Genomic DNA, 19,471 nt, shown 5'->3' on the forward strand with positions numbered 1-19,471 from the left:
ATTTGACAATAGATTCTTGTATTGTACATTTATAGGGTTATTACTTTATGCTGGGCACTAAACTAATATCACTGATGCACTAGATAATTAAGGTCTAATTTAAACAGCAGAAAGAAAAAACATTATGCAAATTCCACACTGAAGAACCTCAGATTCATTTAAGTTAATTAAATTGCCTAATGTCCTGTATAGACAGCATTCAAATTGCAGTTTGTTTAACTTTATATATCTGCCTTATACACGTGACAATATTCTTCTACTTTAAAAATTATTTTCTGGCCAAGATGGAGGCATAGGTGGAAACACTGTGCCTCCTCTCACAACCAAGTTTAAAGTCAAAAAAGTTTCAGCAGCCAAAACACAGAAAATTGAAATATATGGAAGTCTGACAACAATGAACAGTTCAACCGGATCCGTAAGAGGGGCGGAGCTAGCAGCGGAGCAGGGTCGGGCAGGAAAGATCCCCCAACCCAGGCACTCAGGTAGCCATGGGCGGACCCCAGGTGCAGGGTAGCATCAGGCAGACCCAGTGAGGGCGTAAGGCGGCAGGCTGACCACGGTCACACATTTGTGCACAGATAAACCAGCAAAGGAGTAAGCAGTGAGACAGATTTAGCAGGCCCCAGCGGAGGGAAGCAGCAGAGGGAACCACCATCGCTCCCCTTTGACCCCACCCCCACATACAGCGTCAAAACCCAGCGATTGGGTTGCCCCACTCTGGTGAACACCTAGGGCTCCACTCCTCATGCATAACAGGTGCGAACAGACCAAAATATGGCTCAAGAAGAACTCAAAGCCCGAGAGCCGATAACTCTAAGCGACCAAGAAATAGCCAACCCATCAGATGCACAGTTCAAAATATTGATGATCAGGATGCTCACAGAACTGGTCAATTTTAGTCACAAATTAGAGAAACAAATGAAGGCTAAACTAATTGAAATGAAGGGAAATGCACAGGAAACCAATAGTGATGGAATGGAAACGGGGACTCAAATCAAGGGGGTGGACCAGAAGGAAGAACAAAACATCCCACCAGAAAGGAATGAAGAAATGAGAATTCAAAAAAATGAGGAGAGGCTTAGGAACCTCCAGGACATCTTTAAACGTTCCAACATCCGAATTATAGGGGTACCAGAAGGGGGAAAGAAACAGCCATGAATGGAAAACTTACTTAAACAAATAATAAAGGAGAACTTCCCCAGTCTGGCAAAGGAAATAGACTTCCAGGAAATCCAGGAAGCTCAGAGAGTCTCAAAGAAGCTGGACCCAAGAAGGAACACAACAAGGCACATCATAATTATATTAGCCAAGACTAAAATGAAGGAGAGAATCCTAGAAGCAGCAAGAGATAAGGGGACAGTCACCTACAAAAGAGTACCCATCAGACTGTCAGCTGATTTCTCAAAAGAGACCTTACAAGCAAGAAGGGGCTGGAAAATATTCCAAGTCATGAAATCCAAAGACCTACAGCCAAGATTTCTCTATCCAGCAAAGCTTTCATTTAGAATGGAAGGGCAAATGAAGTGTTTCTCAGTCATAAGGTCAAGTTCAAGGAGTTCATCATCACCAAGCCCTTATTCTATGAAATGTTAAAGGGACTTATATAAGAAAAAGAAGATGAAAAATATGAACAGTGAAAGGATAGCAAACTCACAGTTATTAACAACCACACCTAAAGCAAAAGTAAACTAAAAGGACCGCTAGATCAGGAGCAGAACCATAGAAATGGAGATCACATGGAGGGTTAGCAACAGGGGAGTGGGAGGAGGAGAAGGGGGGAGAAGGTACAGCAAATGAGTAGCATAGATGGTAAGTAGAAAACAGACAGAGGAGAGGGCAAGAATAGTATGAAAAATACTGAATCTAAAGAACTTGTGACACATGGACATGAAGGAAAGGGGGGAATGGTGGGAGAGAGGGTGTGCAGGGTGGAAGGGAATGAAGGGGTGAATTAGAACAACAGTAATGGCATAATCAATAAAATATATAAAAATTATTTTCTGATGAGTATGAGGATTTTGAAACATAGAGAGGCAGGCAGAGTCTACTTCCCCCAAAGTTTCAAAATTAGGCTGAGCAGTTGACAGAGACTTGCAGGGTAGTGAGCAGAACACAAGGGGGCGGCAAAGTTGAACTTCTACTTGGGTTCCACCTCCAACGTCCCAACCCCTTTCCTTACCGGACCACATACACAGAGCCCTGAGCATTAACACACTATACTACCCTCTAAGCCTTTTGTTTATGAATGAATAAATGGATGAAAGTAATGATGAATGAATTAATAAACAGATGAATAAATAAATAAATACTTAATTTCATGATTGTCTCCCTATGCTGTTTAAAATATGACTGCCCCAGATCTGGCATACTTGGCCTTGGTTAATTTATCAGTGCCTAGGTTAGATGCTGATGTCAAAGTCAGCCAAAACATTTGAAAACAATTCCTGATCCACAATTCACCCTTCATAAATGATTGGACTGAGAAGACTCAGGAGCCTCTTCATAAGGAATGGACACTATTATGTCCTATTTCTCCTGGTCGGAGCTCCCAGCTCCTCAGCACGTTCAGCCCCACTCCTTCTGCAATGGGTGCTGGAGGTAGACAAGGGAACCGAAGTTGGTGGATGAAGGAGAAAAGTATGTCAACCTAAAGGACATAACCCAATACTTCTCAAGGAACAAGATAAGGACAAGCCTTTTGTTTTTTTGTAAAATGACATCTCTATTCTGGAGGCAATATTTACCTTTAGATAGTGGCCTTTTGGGACTACTAGTTCTTTGGAGAGATTTCTGTCTGAGGACAGCTGAAGAGGGAACATAGGACTCTAGTCCCCACTGCTTCTGTTTTAAAATCTTTTGGGGTATAAGAAATTAAATTCTGAGCTCTATCCTAACCACACCCTAGTTACATTTTTGGAACATTAACTATATATTGTCTACTGTCTACTACCCCTCAGGTGGTGTCAGAAATTTGTCATTAAGCTTTTCTTTGATTTTCTACAATGTGTCCATCATATGCCAAGGTGCTGTATATGTGTTATCATAATAATTTGGGTAGTTTTATAATATAGTATTGATAAAAAGGTGAAGTCCAGAGTTGATAGCTTTGATTTTCTGAATTCATGGTGGCTTTGTTTTTATTCACCATAATGTAACTTTTCCAGGCACTAGCAATTTGAATTTGCACAAACTCAACAATGTTGTTGTGAAATTAAATTTATTGTCAGTGTGTGAAAAGCATACATTTTTCCCACTGAGCCACTGAAGCAAAAACATAGGAAAAAATTGAAAGAGTAAGTTTCTCAATGATCCTTGACAAGTATACAAAAGAAGCACCTATTGCCTGAATGGAGGTTTGGATGAGGTAGCACAGGGTGCAATGACCTTGCCATCACTTTAGGACAGAGAGCACTTTGGGGCTCATGCACACCAAGGGAATTACAGGATAACATAGACCTCTGAGTGTTGTTCTTTTTTTTTTTTAGGGAGATTGTATCTATAGCCTGAGATTATAACCAGGATCCCTTTTTCTTCTCTCCTACTTGGCATCCAGGTCAGAATGATATGGACTGTGCTGGGCCTGTGTGAGGCTGACTCACTCCAAGGCCCAGCACTGGGACGGGGCCCTGTCAGGGCTCCGATTGCACTATCTGCAGGGCCAGGACCTGGGAGGGGCAGCCTCTCCCTTCCAGCCCCTGAGCAGAGTTTGCTTATTTATGTATTTATATGATATGTTTACCTCTAAAGAAATAACCTGAAATCTGCTCAGCCTTAGCTGTGGCCTGGAAATGACCTCAAGTATTTTAGATGCCATCTGTTCCTTCTTCTAAGATGAGCAGCTATAGGCAAGTGTCCTGAACAGTATGTCAGGAAATTTGAGTCCTCTCATGGGCATTTCCATGGTGAATTCAGTCATGCTGAGAAAGTCTCCACCCTTCTCTGGGCTTCAGCTTCCTCTTCTCTAAGCAGTAGACTGGACTCTATGCACCTTCTCCCAACATAGAATTTCTATTGATTAGATTCATCAGCTCTGTCAACTCTTAAACTGGGACTGTCATTGACCCCAATATTCCTGAATAAGCAGATGTTTCTTGGTCCTCTCATTCAGCTATGAAATTATTTTCTTCTGCCAGGCCCACTGGGTGCTAGATGTGTGAAGAGATGTCCCTTTCACCCTTGTCCTTATACACATTAGGAAAGAACTTGACATCCTCCTTACATAGCCATCTTTGCTAATTCACTTCAGAAATTCAAACCTTTTGCTTCAGGGAAGTCTTAGGCAGTAAAGAGCAATGGTTAAAAGCATAATCTCTGGAGCCAGATTGCCTGAGTGGCAGGCAACTAAGCACCTCTTACTAGCTCTATGTCTGTTTTTATCTATAAAATGGGATTTCAACATCCTCATAAGATTATTATGACATTGAATGAGCTAATAGATCCAAAGAGTTTAAAAATAGTGACATATAGGCTAAATACACAAGAAATATTTGTTTTTATTGTGTTTAACTGCAATCATTCTTGCTACAGCCCCAAATTATTTCATTCTGCACTTTGCATCAGTTCATTTGTAACAGTAATAATAAAAATAACCAAAGTTATGTGCCAGGCACTTTGCATAAATTATACCATTTAATTTATTTCTCTAAGGCCAGGAAGAAGGGGCGTGGTTGTCGTGGTGTGTTCAAGGACTGTGGCTCTCTGCTTCACATGTCAGCAGTGTTTGTTACAATGCACACAATGTGGGTTTAACAAATGTGTGAATGGCCCTGGCTGGTGTAGCTCAGTGGTTGAGCGCGGGCCTATGATCCAAGGTATCATGGTTCGATTCCCAGTCAGGGCACATACCTCAGTTGCAGGCCAGTTCCCAGCAGGGGACACATGAGAGGCAACCATACATTGATATTTCTCTCCCTCTCTCTTTCCCTTCCCCTCAAAAAATAAATAAATAAAATCTTTAAAAAAACAAAGCAAAAAAAACCCAAATGTGTGAATGTTCTCCTGTGAAAGGCTTTCTTCTGAAACAGAGATTTGAGTTATGCCATGTGACACAGGATTACAGGGCTTTTATTTTTGTAAGCACTTTGTGAAAATTAAACTGTCTCACAAAGACAAGGGCTCAGTGGAAAGCTACCAACTCTTCCCCACAGAAGTTTCACCCATGATCGTATGAATATGATGGGTGTTTCAGAGGGGAATTGTACCATAAGTGAGGTTGATCTCGATGAATTCCTAAGACTCACATAGCTCTGTGAAGACCTTTGCCATTACATTTTATTCTCTGCTTTCCTCTCATGTACACACATAGAAACACATAAAAGAAGTCTCTCCCCATGTTTTTTGATTGGACTAATCAAATAATCAACTGATGTGTGGAAATAAATGGGACTGGGTTAATGGATGATAAAATTTTATATTCTAAAGTCCAATCAATTAAACTACTGGTTTCTAGTGTGTCGTATCTCCTTCTATCTTCACACTGACTTCATAAGATAGGTACAATTACTATCCTTGTACCTAAGGATACAGAGGAGTCAGAGCATTTGCCTAAGGTTAGACATATAAGTGGCATTGCTAGTGTTTGGACACAGGTCAGACACTGAATTTACTGCTCATAGCCCTTAGCTGCACTGCTGAGGAGTACTTGATGGATGGAACTGGGAAAACAGGGGAACTGGGCTGTGGATGAAGGAAGTGGAAATGGAGACATTAATAAGTATAGCTGAGAGCAGGAGTCTCCCAGAGCTTGGACTTAGGAAACATTGTGACTCAGCAAACACAAGGCCCCCCACAGGGACTTTGGGAGGTGGTATGTAAGATGTGTCTATCAGAGGTTGCAGGGAGGGCAGGGCCAGGGCTAACTGCCAGCTATCAGGACCCAGAAGGTTTATAGGTCTATAGGCTCAGATAAGTGACCTGGTCCAGTTGACAGCTCTGGGTGGATCCCTTGAGTCTCAGGGGAGATAGATAGGGCGGTTCTAGGTGAGCGTGGGAAAGGGTAGAGAGGCACAGCACAGCAGCAATTTACATTCTACTCTTCCATGAGGCTTCCCATTAACTAGGGTCAGTGCCTTAACTCCTCTGAGCACAGTCATTATCTACAAAATAAGGGTAAAAATTGAATCTATCTCATGGGGTTACTATGAAGATCCAGAGGTACACACTGTCTTAACTAGTGACCGCAATTCAGGCCAGAGCTAGAGGTGTCCTAAGGACCAGAGGTCTCAAAGCAGCAGATAGGTTCTAGAAAATAACACCAACCACTGTTTAAATGTAGAGAGAAACTCAAAGTCCAATATTTAATTTGGCCATGGCCTAAGATATTATACAACAGAAGCCTTCTTCTCCCCTTGTAAGACCATCTTCCCAGGTACTGTGCTCGAAGTCCAGAGCTTAGCTTTAAGAGCCAAAGCACCTAAAGCCACAGGGCACAGATGAATACAGCCAACGGCAATTTTGGAGTTTAAAGAAAACCTCACTTTACTGGAAGCATGTACAACCCAAGCTTCTGAAGCATTAATGGACCACTAAGAATCTGAGCAGAAGTTAAGCAGAAAACAGGGTAATTAAGGGACTCGAGACCACAGGATAGACACTTGAAGAAACAGACAGATTTCGGCCAGAGGGAAATGAAAGGGGGTGAGAATTAATACTGACTGAAACCTTTCTATACATCAGGTGCCATTCCAGGGTTTTTAAATAATCTTGTTAAATACGGTAACTCTGTGAAATTTATATTATTGATATATTTAGATATTAAGTATAGGTATTTAGGTATTAAGATATAATTTAAGCGGATTATATGAATTACCTTAGTTTATTCTCATACTAATACTCAGAAGTGGAGGAATGTTTCTTACTGATGAGGAAACTGAGGCACAGAGATGTATGAACATTTCCTGAAGTCATATAACTAATAAGTATCCAGTTAATGATTTGAACCCAGGTGGTCTGGATGGAATAACCTGTTCAAGCTCACTGAGCTAATAAGCAGCGAGGCTTGGATGGAGGCCTAGTGCTGCTGCTGCTGCTGAGACTGTGCTTTTTACAAAACCTAACGCCAGCACAGACATCCACCGTGGACCCAAGAAACAGAAGCAGGTATCCTTGCCCCCCACTGCTCATTTTCACAGTTTAGAGATTGGAGATCATCAGAGTTCAAGCCACAGTTACAGACACACTTTCTCAACATGGCTACATCTCCTTAGGCAAGTTTGAAGGAAAAAGAAGAAAAAACAATTGGAAACAAATTAAGAATAGAAAGAGGCTCTATCTTTGATGACAAAGATTGCTAAATTATAGGTTACATAGGTAGATCCCTGATACCACTGGAGAATTATACCTGTCCAAATGACCTCTTGGCCAAGCTGCGAAGTTGGTTAAGGAAGAGAATGCTTATATATTAGATTCTTCTGTTACAACTCAGTCCTAACCCAGTGCTTCTCGGTTTACCCTGCAGTAACTTAGAAACTCAGTGACCTCCAAACAGGTGCACATCCATTTATCTAAATCTGTGTGACATTCTAACGAAGGCTGAGCACTGAGGACACTAACCCATGCTAGGAGCAGTGCTGTGTGATAAGTTAGAAATACAAAAAATAAAGCACTGCAAGTTCCCTGCACCCCCCCTCTGCAGAGCCTGAGAACAAGAGTCTTCCCAAATGTCACCAGTGTAAGACTTCTCAATGTGTGGACTTCACATGCTCTTTTTCATCTGCAAACAAATGGAACTCAGCATCAACTTTTAATTTAAAAAGAAAGAAATTCAGGATCAATTTTATGGACGTTCTTAGTCATCTGTATTGGGCTGAGTTGACGTACTTACTCACTTTCAAAAATCTGCCATGGATATTTTCCCTTCTATACCACATTGTAAGGTCTTACACTGCCTCAGGAGACATTCACTGGTCAAAGAAAGACTAGGACAAGGACAGAGAGTAAGGGAAGAGGCAAATGTGAGGGTGAGAGAGAGAGAGAAGGTAGACCAGAAGCTGCAACATCATGGCCTATTATCTAAGTATCTCTCATAGAATTGTTTAGGGAACACTGAATAGTGTTCCAAAATAAACGGAATCTAGTGTCAATATTTAAAGTTAAAAAAGTTCCAGGCACAAAGAAGAGGAAAAATTGCATAATCTTACTTGTATATAGAATATAAGTTAGTCAAAAACATAGAAGAAGAAGGTAGAAGGGTGGGAAATAGGGAGGTGTGGGTCGCAGGGAGCAAAGTTGCAGTTATGTAGGATGATAAGTCTGGAGATCTAATGCACACCATGATGACTACAGTTAGTGATACAGTATCAAATGTTTACTAAGAGATTAGGTCTCAGGTGCTCTCATCTCATACACAAAATGATAACTCTGAGGAAAGATATGTTAATTAGCTTTACTGTAGGAATCATTTCATTATGTATATGTATATCATACCATCATATGGTGCACTTTAAACATTTATACTATTTATTTAAAAATAAAGGAAAATAAAAGAGAAAAGAAATGCCTCAAAGTATTTGTATTTCCAATCATTTTTTGAAAGTAAGATGTGACTCTCATAGTTATAGGTATATATTTATAATATAACAATAAGTATCATAGTGTATACTGTGTACCTACTTCTTTATGCAATAAATAAAATTATTCCTCATAACAACCATATGAACTGAGTCATAATTTCATTCAATGTTTTAGAGACATGGAGATATTATGCAACTTACTCAAGCTTGTATTAGGAACTAGATAGTTTGGGGTGCACTGGCCCCTCTCAATGTCTCATGGCAACATTTGGCTAAAGCATTGATTCTCCTATTTTATTAGGATTGGGCTTGTCTTCATTGCACACCCTATCTGACACCCTCCCCCCTTATGTGATCTTTCCTGACCCCAGAAGTCTTACTAACGACATCTCTGGTGTTGAAGAGAGGAGGACAGGAGGACTGTGATGAGTGATGAAGTTTTCTCCTCTGACTATGTACCAGTGGATGTTCTCTCTTAGACCAAATCACTCTTTTCCACTGTATTTTAGCAGTTCCATATAACTCATAAGAAGGGAGGTGGAGAACAGGGATTCTCCACCATGAAAAATTCATTTCCATCTCTCCAGGACCAGCTTAAACCTCTTTAATTCTGTGAAATCTTTTGGTCCATTCCTTACTTCCTAAACACAACCTAGAGAATCATATTTTCTTTCTCCCATATAAATTTACCAAGTGTGAAAGATAATATAATACTGGATTATAGTTAACTATTGTTTTGACCAAGACTCCTGGAAGGCAAGATACATATCTTATTCCTATTTATTATTTAAGCATTAAAATTAGTGTCTGAACAATGAAGATACTCTAAGAACATTTCCTAGATGACTGTACTTTCTGTAAGCCCAGCTCTCTCTATCTTCTCTAGTCTCCTCAGCTCTGACGAAATAAGCTTCATTTTCCACGTTTGTCTAAAGCCTCCATTGTTGCCTTCCCACAGTCCAAGCCTAGACATTACTTCCAGGCCCCCAGTCTGAGTCAGTGTCATGCTCCCTGTATTCACTATCTGCATGTCATTGTAGGCAAGGATCTGGCACCAAGGCAACCATGCTGAATCATGCTGAGTTATGTTGACACTCAGGGTGTGTGGCCATATGTTTTCCACCTTGAGTGATGACTGCTATCTGGGTCCCCAGCAGGAGGCCTGCAGGACAGCTGGCAAGGAAAGGAGAAGTTGACTGCAGGACTATAACTCCACCCCAACCAGCACCATGAAGAGAAAGGGACCCCTGAAACAGAATGTGACATGTCTTAAAGTATATTCTCTTCTGATTTAAAAGGTTATTTCTGGTTGTCCCAATATAGTCCATATAATTATCAGTCATTACTCCTCAGATACCCATCTTGCAGATTGTCTCATACACCCAGAAGTAAAACAAAATCTCTTATTAGTACATGTGTATGGATCTTTAGTTCACAAAATATATAGTCACCAATCTAATGCTATCAGGGTAATTTGAAGCATAGGATCTTTGCTAGTGAGGTCCCTGACCCTTTCTCATGTACCATTTAACCCAGAGCAGAACCTTAGTTTCTCCTTATATATGAAGATGTGGCAGGGCTGGATGGCTAAAGGATTTTTCTAGCTCTCGCTTTTCCAGGAGTCTACAACTGAACAACCACTTTGCACAGAATCTTGTAGATGTGGATTGAGATATGATGTGAAAGAGAAAGACCTGAAACAAAAAAAAAGGATATCATTACTTTACTTTTGTATTCTTAGTACTTTTGCAGTGTTGAATGAATGCGTGCATAGCCAAACACAAACAACTATAAGTACCAATACATATATATGTACATTCGCTGCTATATACATACAAAGAAATCTGTGGAGTATTGTTCGAAGAGGTAAGGCCAACTAGAGCTAGTTAGATTAAAACATGCAGGCCTTTGATCAGATTATTGAGCTCCAGGAGGTGACCAATTTGTTTTACAGGATGTGATTGGCTATTGAAGGCTTATTCGGACTAAAAGAAAAGCACACAAGACCAGAATGAAAATCAGGGTACTCATTCATTAATTTACATTGAGATTTACGACTATAATACTAATTTATGTGAACAATAAATTCTTTCCTTGTATCAATCAGGTAAAAGTACAGAAAATAAACTGTGGAGGCAAGTAGCTGGTGCAGTCATACTAAGTAATCATCTGGCCAAATGGGTGAGATATGGCTTATTTATCCATCTGCATGAGAAGGATAACCTTGGCCTGAACATAAACATTATGTGAGGCTCAAAGCATATCTAGACTCTAAGCCAACAGAGTGAGTTATTATTTTTATACTGTCCTTGACTTTTCTTCCCCTATATATTTTTGTTGGCCAGCTCTCTAAAGATTTACACACCTCTTTTTATATAGCAGAACATCAGATAAGATTATAGTTAAAGTTTCTAATTTGGGAGTCATCTGCTTCTTTCAGGAGACTTTGGTTCTCTCTTTTTTGTCACTAAATATATATTTAATTTCAACTAAATTTGAAGAATGTTGTTTATTATCCTGGCTTTCTGAATCTTGCATGTTAACTAGTCACTGTAGCCTTTATTTTGGACAATATTCATATATTTATAAACACAATTACACAGATCATATTTATGAGGCATTTCCGAGGAGTTGATCATGCAGGACCATCAAGCACTTTCATTTATCTACCCATGGAGGAACCATGGATGGGGTCTTTGAAAGCAAGAAGGAAAACACTCTGGCTCTCGCTGTCTTTAGTTAGTCCCCTCCTTTGCCACAACTCTGTGCAGTCCTGAGCCCTTATCTGTGCCCACAGGTTTCGACTCCACCCAGCTCTCACCAGCCCAAGTCTCTAGGAGAAAAACACTGGTCTGTCTGCCTCTGTTACTGAAAAATAAAACAAAATGAATGCCTCCAATACCTCAGAAAAAAATGAATAAATAAGAAGACGAGGGAGACACAAAATGAATAATCAACCAAACAAACAAATAAAAAACAGAGGCAGGAAAAGACTGGTGACATCGGGGCCTGAATGAGATGCCTGTACAGAGGGGAGCTACAGTAGCTTGGTCTAGAAACATAAGTGGTGCTCCTTTCCCTTTCATATGCCTCAGACTCAATAAAGTAGGGGTTGCGGGTTTTGGGTTTCAGAGAGAACCATTTTAGGGCTAGAATTAGGAAGGGTTACAAGAGGTTTTTGGGAGGAGCAATTATTAATCACTCCCACTAGGTCATACAAACCATAGGTTCTGATATCTCACAATTCCTCACTGTTGCTTCCATTTACACCCTACTTATTTACCAAACCTCAAATGTATCCTTTGCCAAAGAGATAGGTTTTTTTTTGTTCCCTCCCCCACCGGAAACATGTTATGCTACAGCTTCAATACTGAATGCCCGAAGTACTAAGATAGCATTCCCAAGTTAAAAAAATGTCAGTAATGTATTTTAGAATTCAAAAGTCACCAAGAATTTCCCAATCTTTTCACAGTAAGATAGAATCTTAGCATAGAATTAATCGTTTCCTATCCCTTCCAAAAAATGAAATTCTTAAAATATAGAATTCCAAGCCCTATATCTAGAAGAGTCCTTCTGAATCAACCCTAAGTGGAAACTGAAATATTGTATTTATGTACAATTTATAGGAACTATAACTGAACAAAGTTTATGAATTTCCACTTAGTCCTTGGGTAAAAGCCATGACATATGAACCAAAGGCCTATGACTGTACAATAAACTTAGAGAAAGGAAAATTAGAAAGCACTGACTCCAACAATGGTGTCATTTCTTCTGACTCTTCCAGAGACTTTTTTTCTGTGTTGTTATTAGTTCATAGAATACATTAGCAATACTATTTAAGATAGAAACACCACAGGTTTCTCAGAATTTTAGTCATAAAAATAAATTAAGGCAATTTTACTAAGGTCAAAAAGCATCAAGAAAATCAAGAAAGTAAAACTACATTTCAAGAGAAAATAAAAAATGCATAACTTTCTCACTTGCTGGATGCAAGCTTTAAACTTTGAGGCACAACACATAGAACAGTGCAATAACTGGTCTGTTCCAGCTTTCCATTTCCATTGCCCAGTGAAGATGCCTCTGGCTTCATTAACATGTGTCTGTAACATGGTTACACCATGAGCACAGACAGAGATCAGTCAAATCATCAATGTCCATGTTGTAAGCCACCAACTAAAAGATGTCACCAAGAATGAGCCCCAGCTCTGGTTCAGAGTCACATACAAGCTTTCTAAAGAGGATGCAGAAAGCAGGAGTGTTGCTTGACACCAGGCTGTGGTCTATTTTCTCATTCTGTGCAATCATACCAAAAATTGTTCATTACCTCCTGCATGGCAACTGCAAGACTTTTATCCAAGTTATTTCAGCCTCATGCAACACCTGACAGAACCTTTGGTCTCACTTTTTTCTATCATAAGAACATAAATTCAGATGCATAATGGAAACAAAGGAACTGCTTTCCTCTCCAACAAAAAATTCTAAGCAGTTTTTTGCACTTTCAGCGACTAATAAACCCTGCCTATAATTTTCCAATTTTAAAATTAAAAATGAAATAATTAATTTGTGATGAAGATTAACGTTTGAAGTATTTTCCTGAGATAATAGTATAAAAATGCAGTGGGGTTAAAGACCCATTTTATCTAACAACAGTGTAATTTACATAATTCTATACACTAATAGCACCTAAAGACAATACTGTTTTCTGTTGTTCAGTTACAGTGGTCCTGCCTTTTTCCCTGTTGCTCTCCTCTGCCCCACTCTCTGCCCCACTCCCACAGTCAATCTGCCCCCACTTTCCATGCCCACGAGTCCTCTATTCATGTTCCTTTATTTGCCCCTTTCCCTTCTTTCCCCTGTTATCCCCTCATGCCCTCTGGTCACTGTCACTTTGTTCTTTATTTCCACGTCCTTGGTTCTGTTTTGTTTATTAGGCTCCACTTATAAGTAGAGATCATATGGTATTTGTCTTTCACTGCCTGGCTTATTTCACTTAGCATAATATTCTACAGTTCCTATCCATTCTGTCACAAAAGATAGGAACTCCTTCTTTCTTTCTGCTGCATAGTATTCCATTGTTTAAATGTACCACAGTTTTTTGCTGTGCTCATTTACTGATAGGCACTTAAGCAGTTTCCAGCACTTGACTATTGTGAATATCACTGCTATGACCATTGGGGTGCATAGGTTCTTTTGAATTGGTGATTCATGATTCTTAGGGTATAATCCCAGAAGTGGGATAACACAATACTTGCCTCATAGGATTAGTATACATGTCATAAATTAGCTAGCAAAATTTAAGAAAATATTTGCTTTTTCCCTGATAAAAAAGCCATTTTCCATTAATTAAAATTCTGTGCAGCACTTATAAAAGTATAAATGCTACTTGATACCCTGAAAGGTAGGGATTAATCTTGAACAAATTTCAAAATATTTTTTTATTCCACAAGAAGCCAAAACTGTATTAATGATAGAAACAGCACAAATTATAAACCAAGCCACAGTTACTTTTTTGAAACACCGAAAATAGTTCCTCAGTTTTTAATGGTTACATTTTTAATTCCATGATAGAATGTACAGTATTATTACTGTTCTTCGTCAGGGTTCAGACTGTTTTTCAGCTTTTCAACACATTTGTTTGTGTCATAATCAGTTTTATGTTCTTAGCTTCCACACTTGTTTTTTTTTAATTTTTCCCTAATTTTGTATTTAATTATTTTCAAGTACAGTTTTCTGTCTATTACTCCCATCCCATCCCACCCCCATGCTCCCCCCTCCCATTTCCACCCTTTTCTGTTGTTGTCCATGTATCCTTTATATATGTTCCTCTAAATCCCTCCCCTATTTCCCCTGAAATTCCCTCCCCTCTCCCCTCTGGTCACTGTCAGCCTGCTCTCTATTTCAGTTCAGCTTCCACACTTGTTTCATCAACCTCTTCCTCTTCACTCTCCTCTTGTACATTTTGAGTCTGCATGTTTTCTTGAACTTTTGAGACAGCCAGCTTCACCACAAACTTTGAATTTCTCAGAAACTGCTAGCTGTGCTTGCTGAGATACATCCTTGGTCTTGGTTTCCCCCAAATCTGTGTAGGTATCTGAAGCAGGGCTCTTGTAGACATCTGGTTATGTGGTGACAAAGAGGATATTCTTAGATTTCTGGAAAGTGACCCTATAACCTTTGTAGCCAGTTGAAGACCCAGTTTGGACATAGCCTCTTATCCCTTCTTTTCACTCTGGCTCTGTTTTGTTTACTGCCTGGCTCACTGATCTCAGCTGCTGCTACCTGCTGGACTCATTGGGTGGCTACCTGTGTGGAATGTTGTTCCTCGAGCTCTGGTACTGATTCATCACTGTCAGAATCTGCTTCTGACTCTGTCTCAGGCTGGATTGTAGCAGGACAGTTTCTGTGGCTTCACTGGGCATTTTGTGTGGGAATGTGGAACCAAGATGGAGGCAGAAAAAAGGCAAGCATCAGCATGACCCACCCAGAGTTTCTATTTAAAAGTCTTTTTAAGTACTGCCCTGGCTGGCATAGCTCAGTGGATTGAGCATGGGCCTGTGAACTAAAGGGCTGCTGCTTCAAGTCCCAGTCTAGGGCACATGCCTGGGTTGAGGCCAGGTCCTCAGTGGGGGGCATGTGAGAGGCAACCACACATTGACATTTCTCCCCTTCTCTTTCTCCTTTCCTTCCCCTCTCTCTAGAAATAAATAAATAAATAAATAAATAAATAAACAAATAAATAATCTTAAAAAAGTCTTTTTAAGTACTTTTATATATGTCTTTTATTTTATTAATTTAAATTTGATAAATAATAAATAACTATTTTGACTATTTATATTTTTCTCTGACCATTACTTTTTCTAATGTATCCCGAATAACTATTTCACTTATTTCTCTAAATTTTGGGTTTTTCAGTCAAGAATGGGAGAAAATAATCATGATATTTCATAAAAGAAATAAATAAAATGATTCAAAATGAGCATCTGAGATAATTTAGCTTTAATCAACAAGTACTTAAGCAATAATGAGACTGCACTCAGCTTACCTGACTTCAGAATGAGAATTCATGAGCCTTGTAGTGAGCTAAAGATATGCTGCCTTTCAACCTGATAATTTTTCTTTAAAATCTTTTGCTACAACCTTTAGCAATAAGAGAACAAAGTGTGGGGCAGACCCTTGGAGGCAAGTAGCTCTAGTCCCAAAGGCCTTCGCTAGAAGAGTCATGAGCCTTGCAAAGGGTGTGAAGGTGGAGGAGGCAGACTGATCCCACACTTGCACTCTGAGTCCAAGAGAAGACTGGTGTCTACCCTCTGAATTAGAAGGAGAATGGAATACACTCACCGGATCTGCTTCAGGCAGAGACTTGTTTTCCAAGATCTGGATCTTTGGAGACCCAGCTTTTATTTCCTGGGCTTCTGCTCTGCCTGATCTCCACACTCAAGGTCTAAGGAAAGGCCAGTTTCCTCACATTGTGGATCTGTAGAAATTTGCTTTGGAAACCTAGAGCCCTAGCTCCATGGATTTAAAAAAAACAAACAAACAACTTTTACTAACCCAGGGATTATTCTTTACTGAATAGCCAGCTGTGTCTTGTTTATTCATTGTTCTTCCACTTTAGTGATTAAATATCTTTCTCGCCCTAGAATCCTGTCATGCTTGCCTATATGGTCTAACCCTGACTTTCTTAAGGGAGAAAAACACTAAGAAACACTTGTGAAGGTCACAGATGGTTCACAAAATAGTGAGATTTATTTACACACATAGAATGCTTCTCCTCTATTCCTCACTACCAATATCAAGCAAACTCAAATGTAATAACAGTAGTGACAAACTGAAAAAGTTACAGGTACAGACTCTGTTTCATGATGAATACTCGGGAACCCCAAAGACAACAGGGGCATCCAAATATAAAGGCACAAGAAATTTAAAGCCTTTAACATCTATGGCTATAGCAAACATCAAACATACTACAACTCCTAGCCTAATGAACATTCATTCATCTATTCTTCAGTTTGATTACAAATCCTGGTTTCAAAACACTTCAGACTCCTAAATTGTCTCACTTGTGTGAAGATATGTAAGTAGGGCAGAAAATCAGGAAGGCAGCTCAGGGCAATCTCCCTGAAGTAGTCAGTTTCCTCTGTAGTCACAGAGAAAGGGACACAGACAGGGTTCCTCAGGAGCATGGGATGTAAACTCACTCTGTTATTCGTAAATCGCCCTGAGGTATTGTAATTTGGGATTGGGATCTCAATCCTATTGTAACTCCTTTGCTACACTGTTCAGCTTTCTGAGATAACAACGTATGTGTTTTGTTTCTCTTGGAAAACTGAGAAGCAGAGGTTTAGCTATAAGGACAACTTCTTAAGAGAGACAGAACTGGCTGAGATTCCATGTCAATTGTATTTTTTTTCTTGACCCTGTTCATGCCCCTGTCAGCATAGTTAACACAAATATTAAGCTGTTTTGACTAGAACTCTTTCCCTATCTTGGGCTTAGCTCCTCCCTGTGTGTCTTACTTGGAGAAAGAGAATGGGAGAGGTAAATGTTATCCTGGAGGATGACATGGGAAGACAAGAGGGTGAATTAATGAAAACTTGTGTTGACCATGAGGAAGGAGCAAAGAGAGGAAGGATGTTTCAGGAACCAGGCACACAATCACAAACCAGAGTACAATCTTCACTGCTGACCCTTTTCTGACCTGACTCCACCCCTAGAGGACACAGCTCAGCCTTGACCAATGACTTCCAAGTACTAAGGGGAGCAAGGGGCCAGAAGGTGAGCAGTAAAGAATAAAAGGCTACCCTTTCCAGCTGCAGACATAGCTGTTTTTGGCACTTCTGTGATCTCCGTAGGCTCTCAGATCTGACATCATGGTGCATTTTACTAGTGAGGAGAAGGCTGCTATCACTAATGTGTGGAGCAAAATAAATGTGGAGGAGGCTGGAGGCGAGGCACTGGGCAGGTAGGAACAGGGATTCAATGCATGGGCAAGGGCGGTCAGTATGAAGATTAAAAATCAGGAAAGTCTTAATTTTTTTGAGAATCTGATTATTTTCACCTGCTATGGTTCCATTCTATAGGCTTTTGGCCGTCTACCCCTGGACACAGAGGTTCTTTGACAACTTTGGCAACCTGTCTTCTTCCTCTGCCATAATGGGCAACCCCAAGGTCAAAGCTCATGGCAAGAAGGTGCTGACCTCCTTTGGAGATGCCATTAAGAACATGGACAACCTCAAGGGCACCTTTGCTAAGCTGAGTGAGCTGCATTGTGACAAACTGCATGTGGATCCTGAGAACTTCAAGGTGAGTTCAGAAAATGTTCATGTGCTCTTTTTTGCTTCTTTACTTTGGGGTAATAATGGAAGTTGAGTCTTTTTTGGTAAAACTAACAAAGATCTCAGAATTTATGAGTTATGGGGTTAGGAGGGCAGATTGCCAAGGGGAAAAAACCAAGATCACCTCATTCAAGGTGACAGTAACTTGTTACTTGGTGACATTAACAAGTGACAAGAAACCTGAGTTTGCTTAAAGCTTTTCAAAAACTCTTGTCAAAACTGGATGTGTTTACCCTAGAAAATAATACCAGAGAATTGCAAACTTGTTTAAGGAGGAATAAAATTTGGCTTTTGGTAGATAAACTTCTATCTCAGGGAAGGAGAAATGCATTATTTTATGAGTTGCCCAATGAGTAAAATTCAGGAAGAGATTTGGGGAAAAAATTTAGACAGAATGTCTCAAAAAATACAACTTCTCTAAAATATGTTCAATTATATGTCAGTATAGAGACCAAGTAGATCTTTTTTCTGGCAATGTTTGGAGACTAGCTGAACTCACTGGGAGTCCATGCAGCCCTGAAATCTAATGCTTACAGGAATTAGGCAATTGGCAAATGAGAGAGGGAGGGAGACATGGAGGGAGAAGGGCAAATAAAAATGGTGAAATGAAAACAAAGATGGAGATATAGGTAAGCGGAATGCTAAATGAAGACATCATAGGAAATATATTAAAGTTAGGGACTAGCTTATCTGAGTTCATTGGTTAGCACGACCCTTAAGCAGTTTCAGGTACAGAGTTGGCAGGACATATAGGTATTAAGCCAGCATTTCCTACAGCTTATTTCGGAAGCTTTTACTCAACATTTTATCTCTCACCTAACAGCTCCTGGGCAACGTGCTGGTGATCATCCTGGCTTCTCATTTTGGCAAGGAATTCACCCCTGATGTGCAGGCGGCTTGGCAGAAGCTGGTGGTTGGAGTTGCCAATGCTCTGGCCCACAAGTACCACTGAATCCTCTTCCCAGTTCACCAGTGGCCACTTGTGTCCTCACTGCTTTCCTTCTGAAAATGGGATCTGGGGTTTGGTCTTGACAGCACCTCTTCTGCTTAATAAAGTACATTCTATCCAGTAATCATAAATTGCACTGTATCTTTTTCATCTTTTCCTCTTGTGTTAGAGGAGAAACATGGGGAGAAACAGCTCTTTTGAGATGTATGCATTATGGAAAGATTCTAGAGGGTCTAAGAGGTTAGCATGATGGAGAAGTTTTCCATAGTTGGGAGTTAATTAAGTGGGCATGGATTTACACTGCAATGTGACAGTATTACTGTAGAGGGCAAAGAAGGTGATAAGCGGTGCCTAAGGGGGAAAAAAGTAGATTTGTAATACATGTCAGAGTTCATACCTTGGGTGGTGGGCACACAATGCAATATACAGATGGTGACTCATAGAACTGCGCACTTGAAACCTGTATTATCCTATCAACCCAGTAAATTTAACAACAAAAAAAAATAAGAAAATAAAATAAAATTGTAGGGATCCAAGGTCTAAGTAAGCTTCAGTTACTATTTCAATATGTGCTAATGGACATTTTGAACCACACTTGTCATTTGTCATGTGAGACAGAATTGGAGATAAAAGGATGAGTTGAAGGATGGCTGGGACCTTTCCAGAAACAGTCTTTA

At 39.9% G+C, this 19,471-nt stretch overlaps 1 protein-coding gene and 1 pseudogene across 1 annotated transcript; one reads left to right on the forward strand and one right to left on the reverse strand.

Annotated features, from left to right (window-relative positions):
• Positions 1 to 14,055: 14,055 nt before the first annotated feature.
• On the reverse strand, positions 14,056 to 14,929 carry LOC118982900 (nascent polypeptide-associated complex subunit alpha-like; annotated as a pseudogene).
• A 2,409-nt stretch (positions 14,930 to 17,338) lies between these two features.
• LOC118982884 (hemoglobin subunit epsilon) lies at positions 17,339 to 18,870 on the forward strand. The gene is made up of 3 exons (XM_037040037.1): positions 17,339 to 17,472; positions 17,591 to 17,813; positions 18,669 to 18,870. Exons 1-3 carry the CDS (start codon positions 17,381 to 17,383, stop codon positions 18,795 to 18,797), a joined length of 444 nt encoding a protein of 147 aa, XP_036895932.1. The 5' UTR covers positions 17,339 to 17,380; the 3' UTR covers positions 18,798 to 18,870.
• The last annotated feature ends 601 nt before the right edge of the window (positions 18,871 to 19,471 follow it).

Source organism: Sturnira hondurensis, unplaced genomic scaffold (genome assembly GCF_014824575.4).
Source record: "Sturnira hondurensis isolate 20B ecotype Veracruz unplaced genomic scaffold, ASM1482457v3 Scaffold0002532, whole genome shotgun sequence".
In the NCBI taxonomy this organism is placed as follows: Eukaryota; Metazoa; Chordata; class Mammalia; order Chiroptera; family Phyllostomidae; genus Sturnira; species Sturnira hondurensis.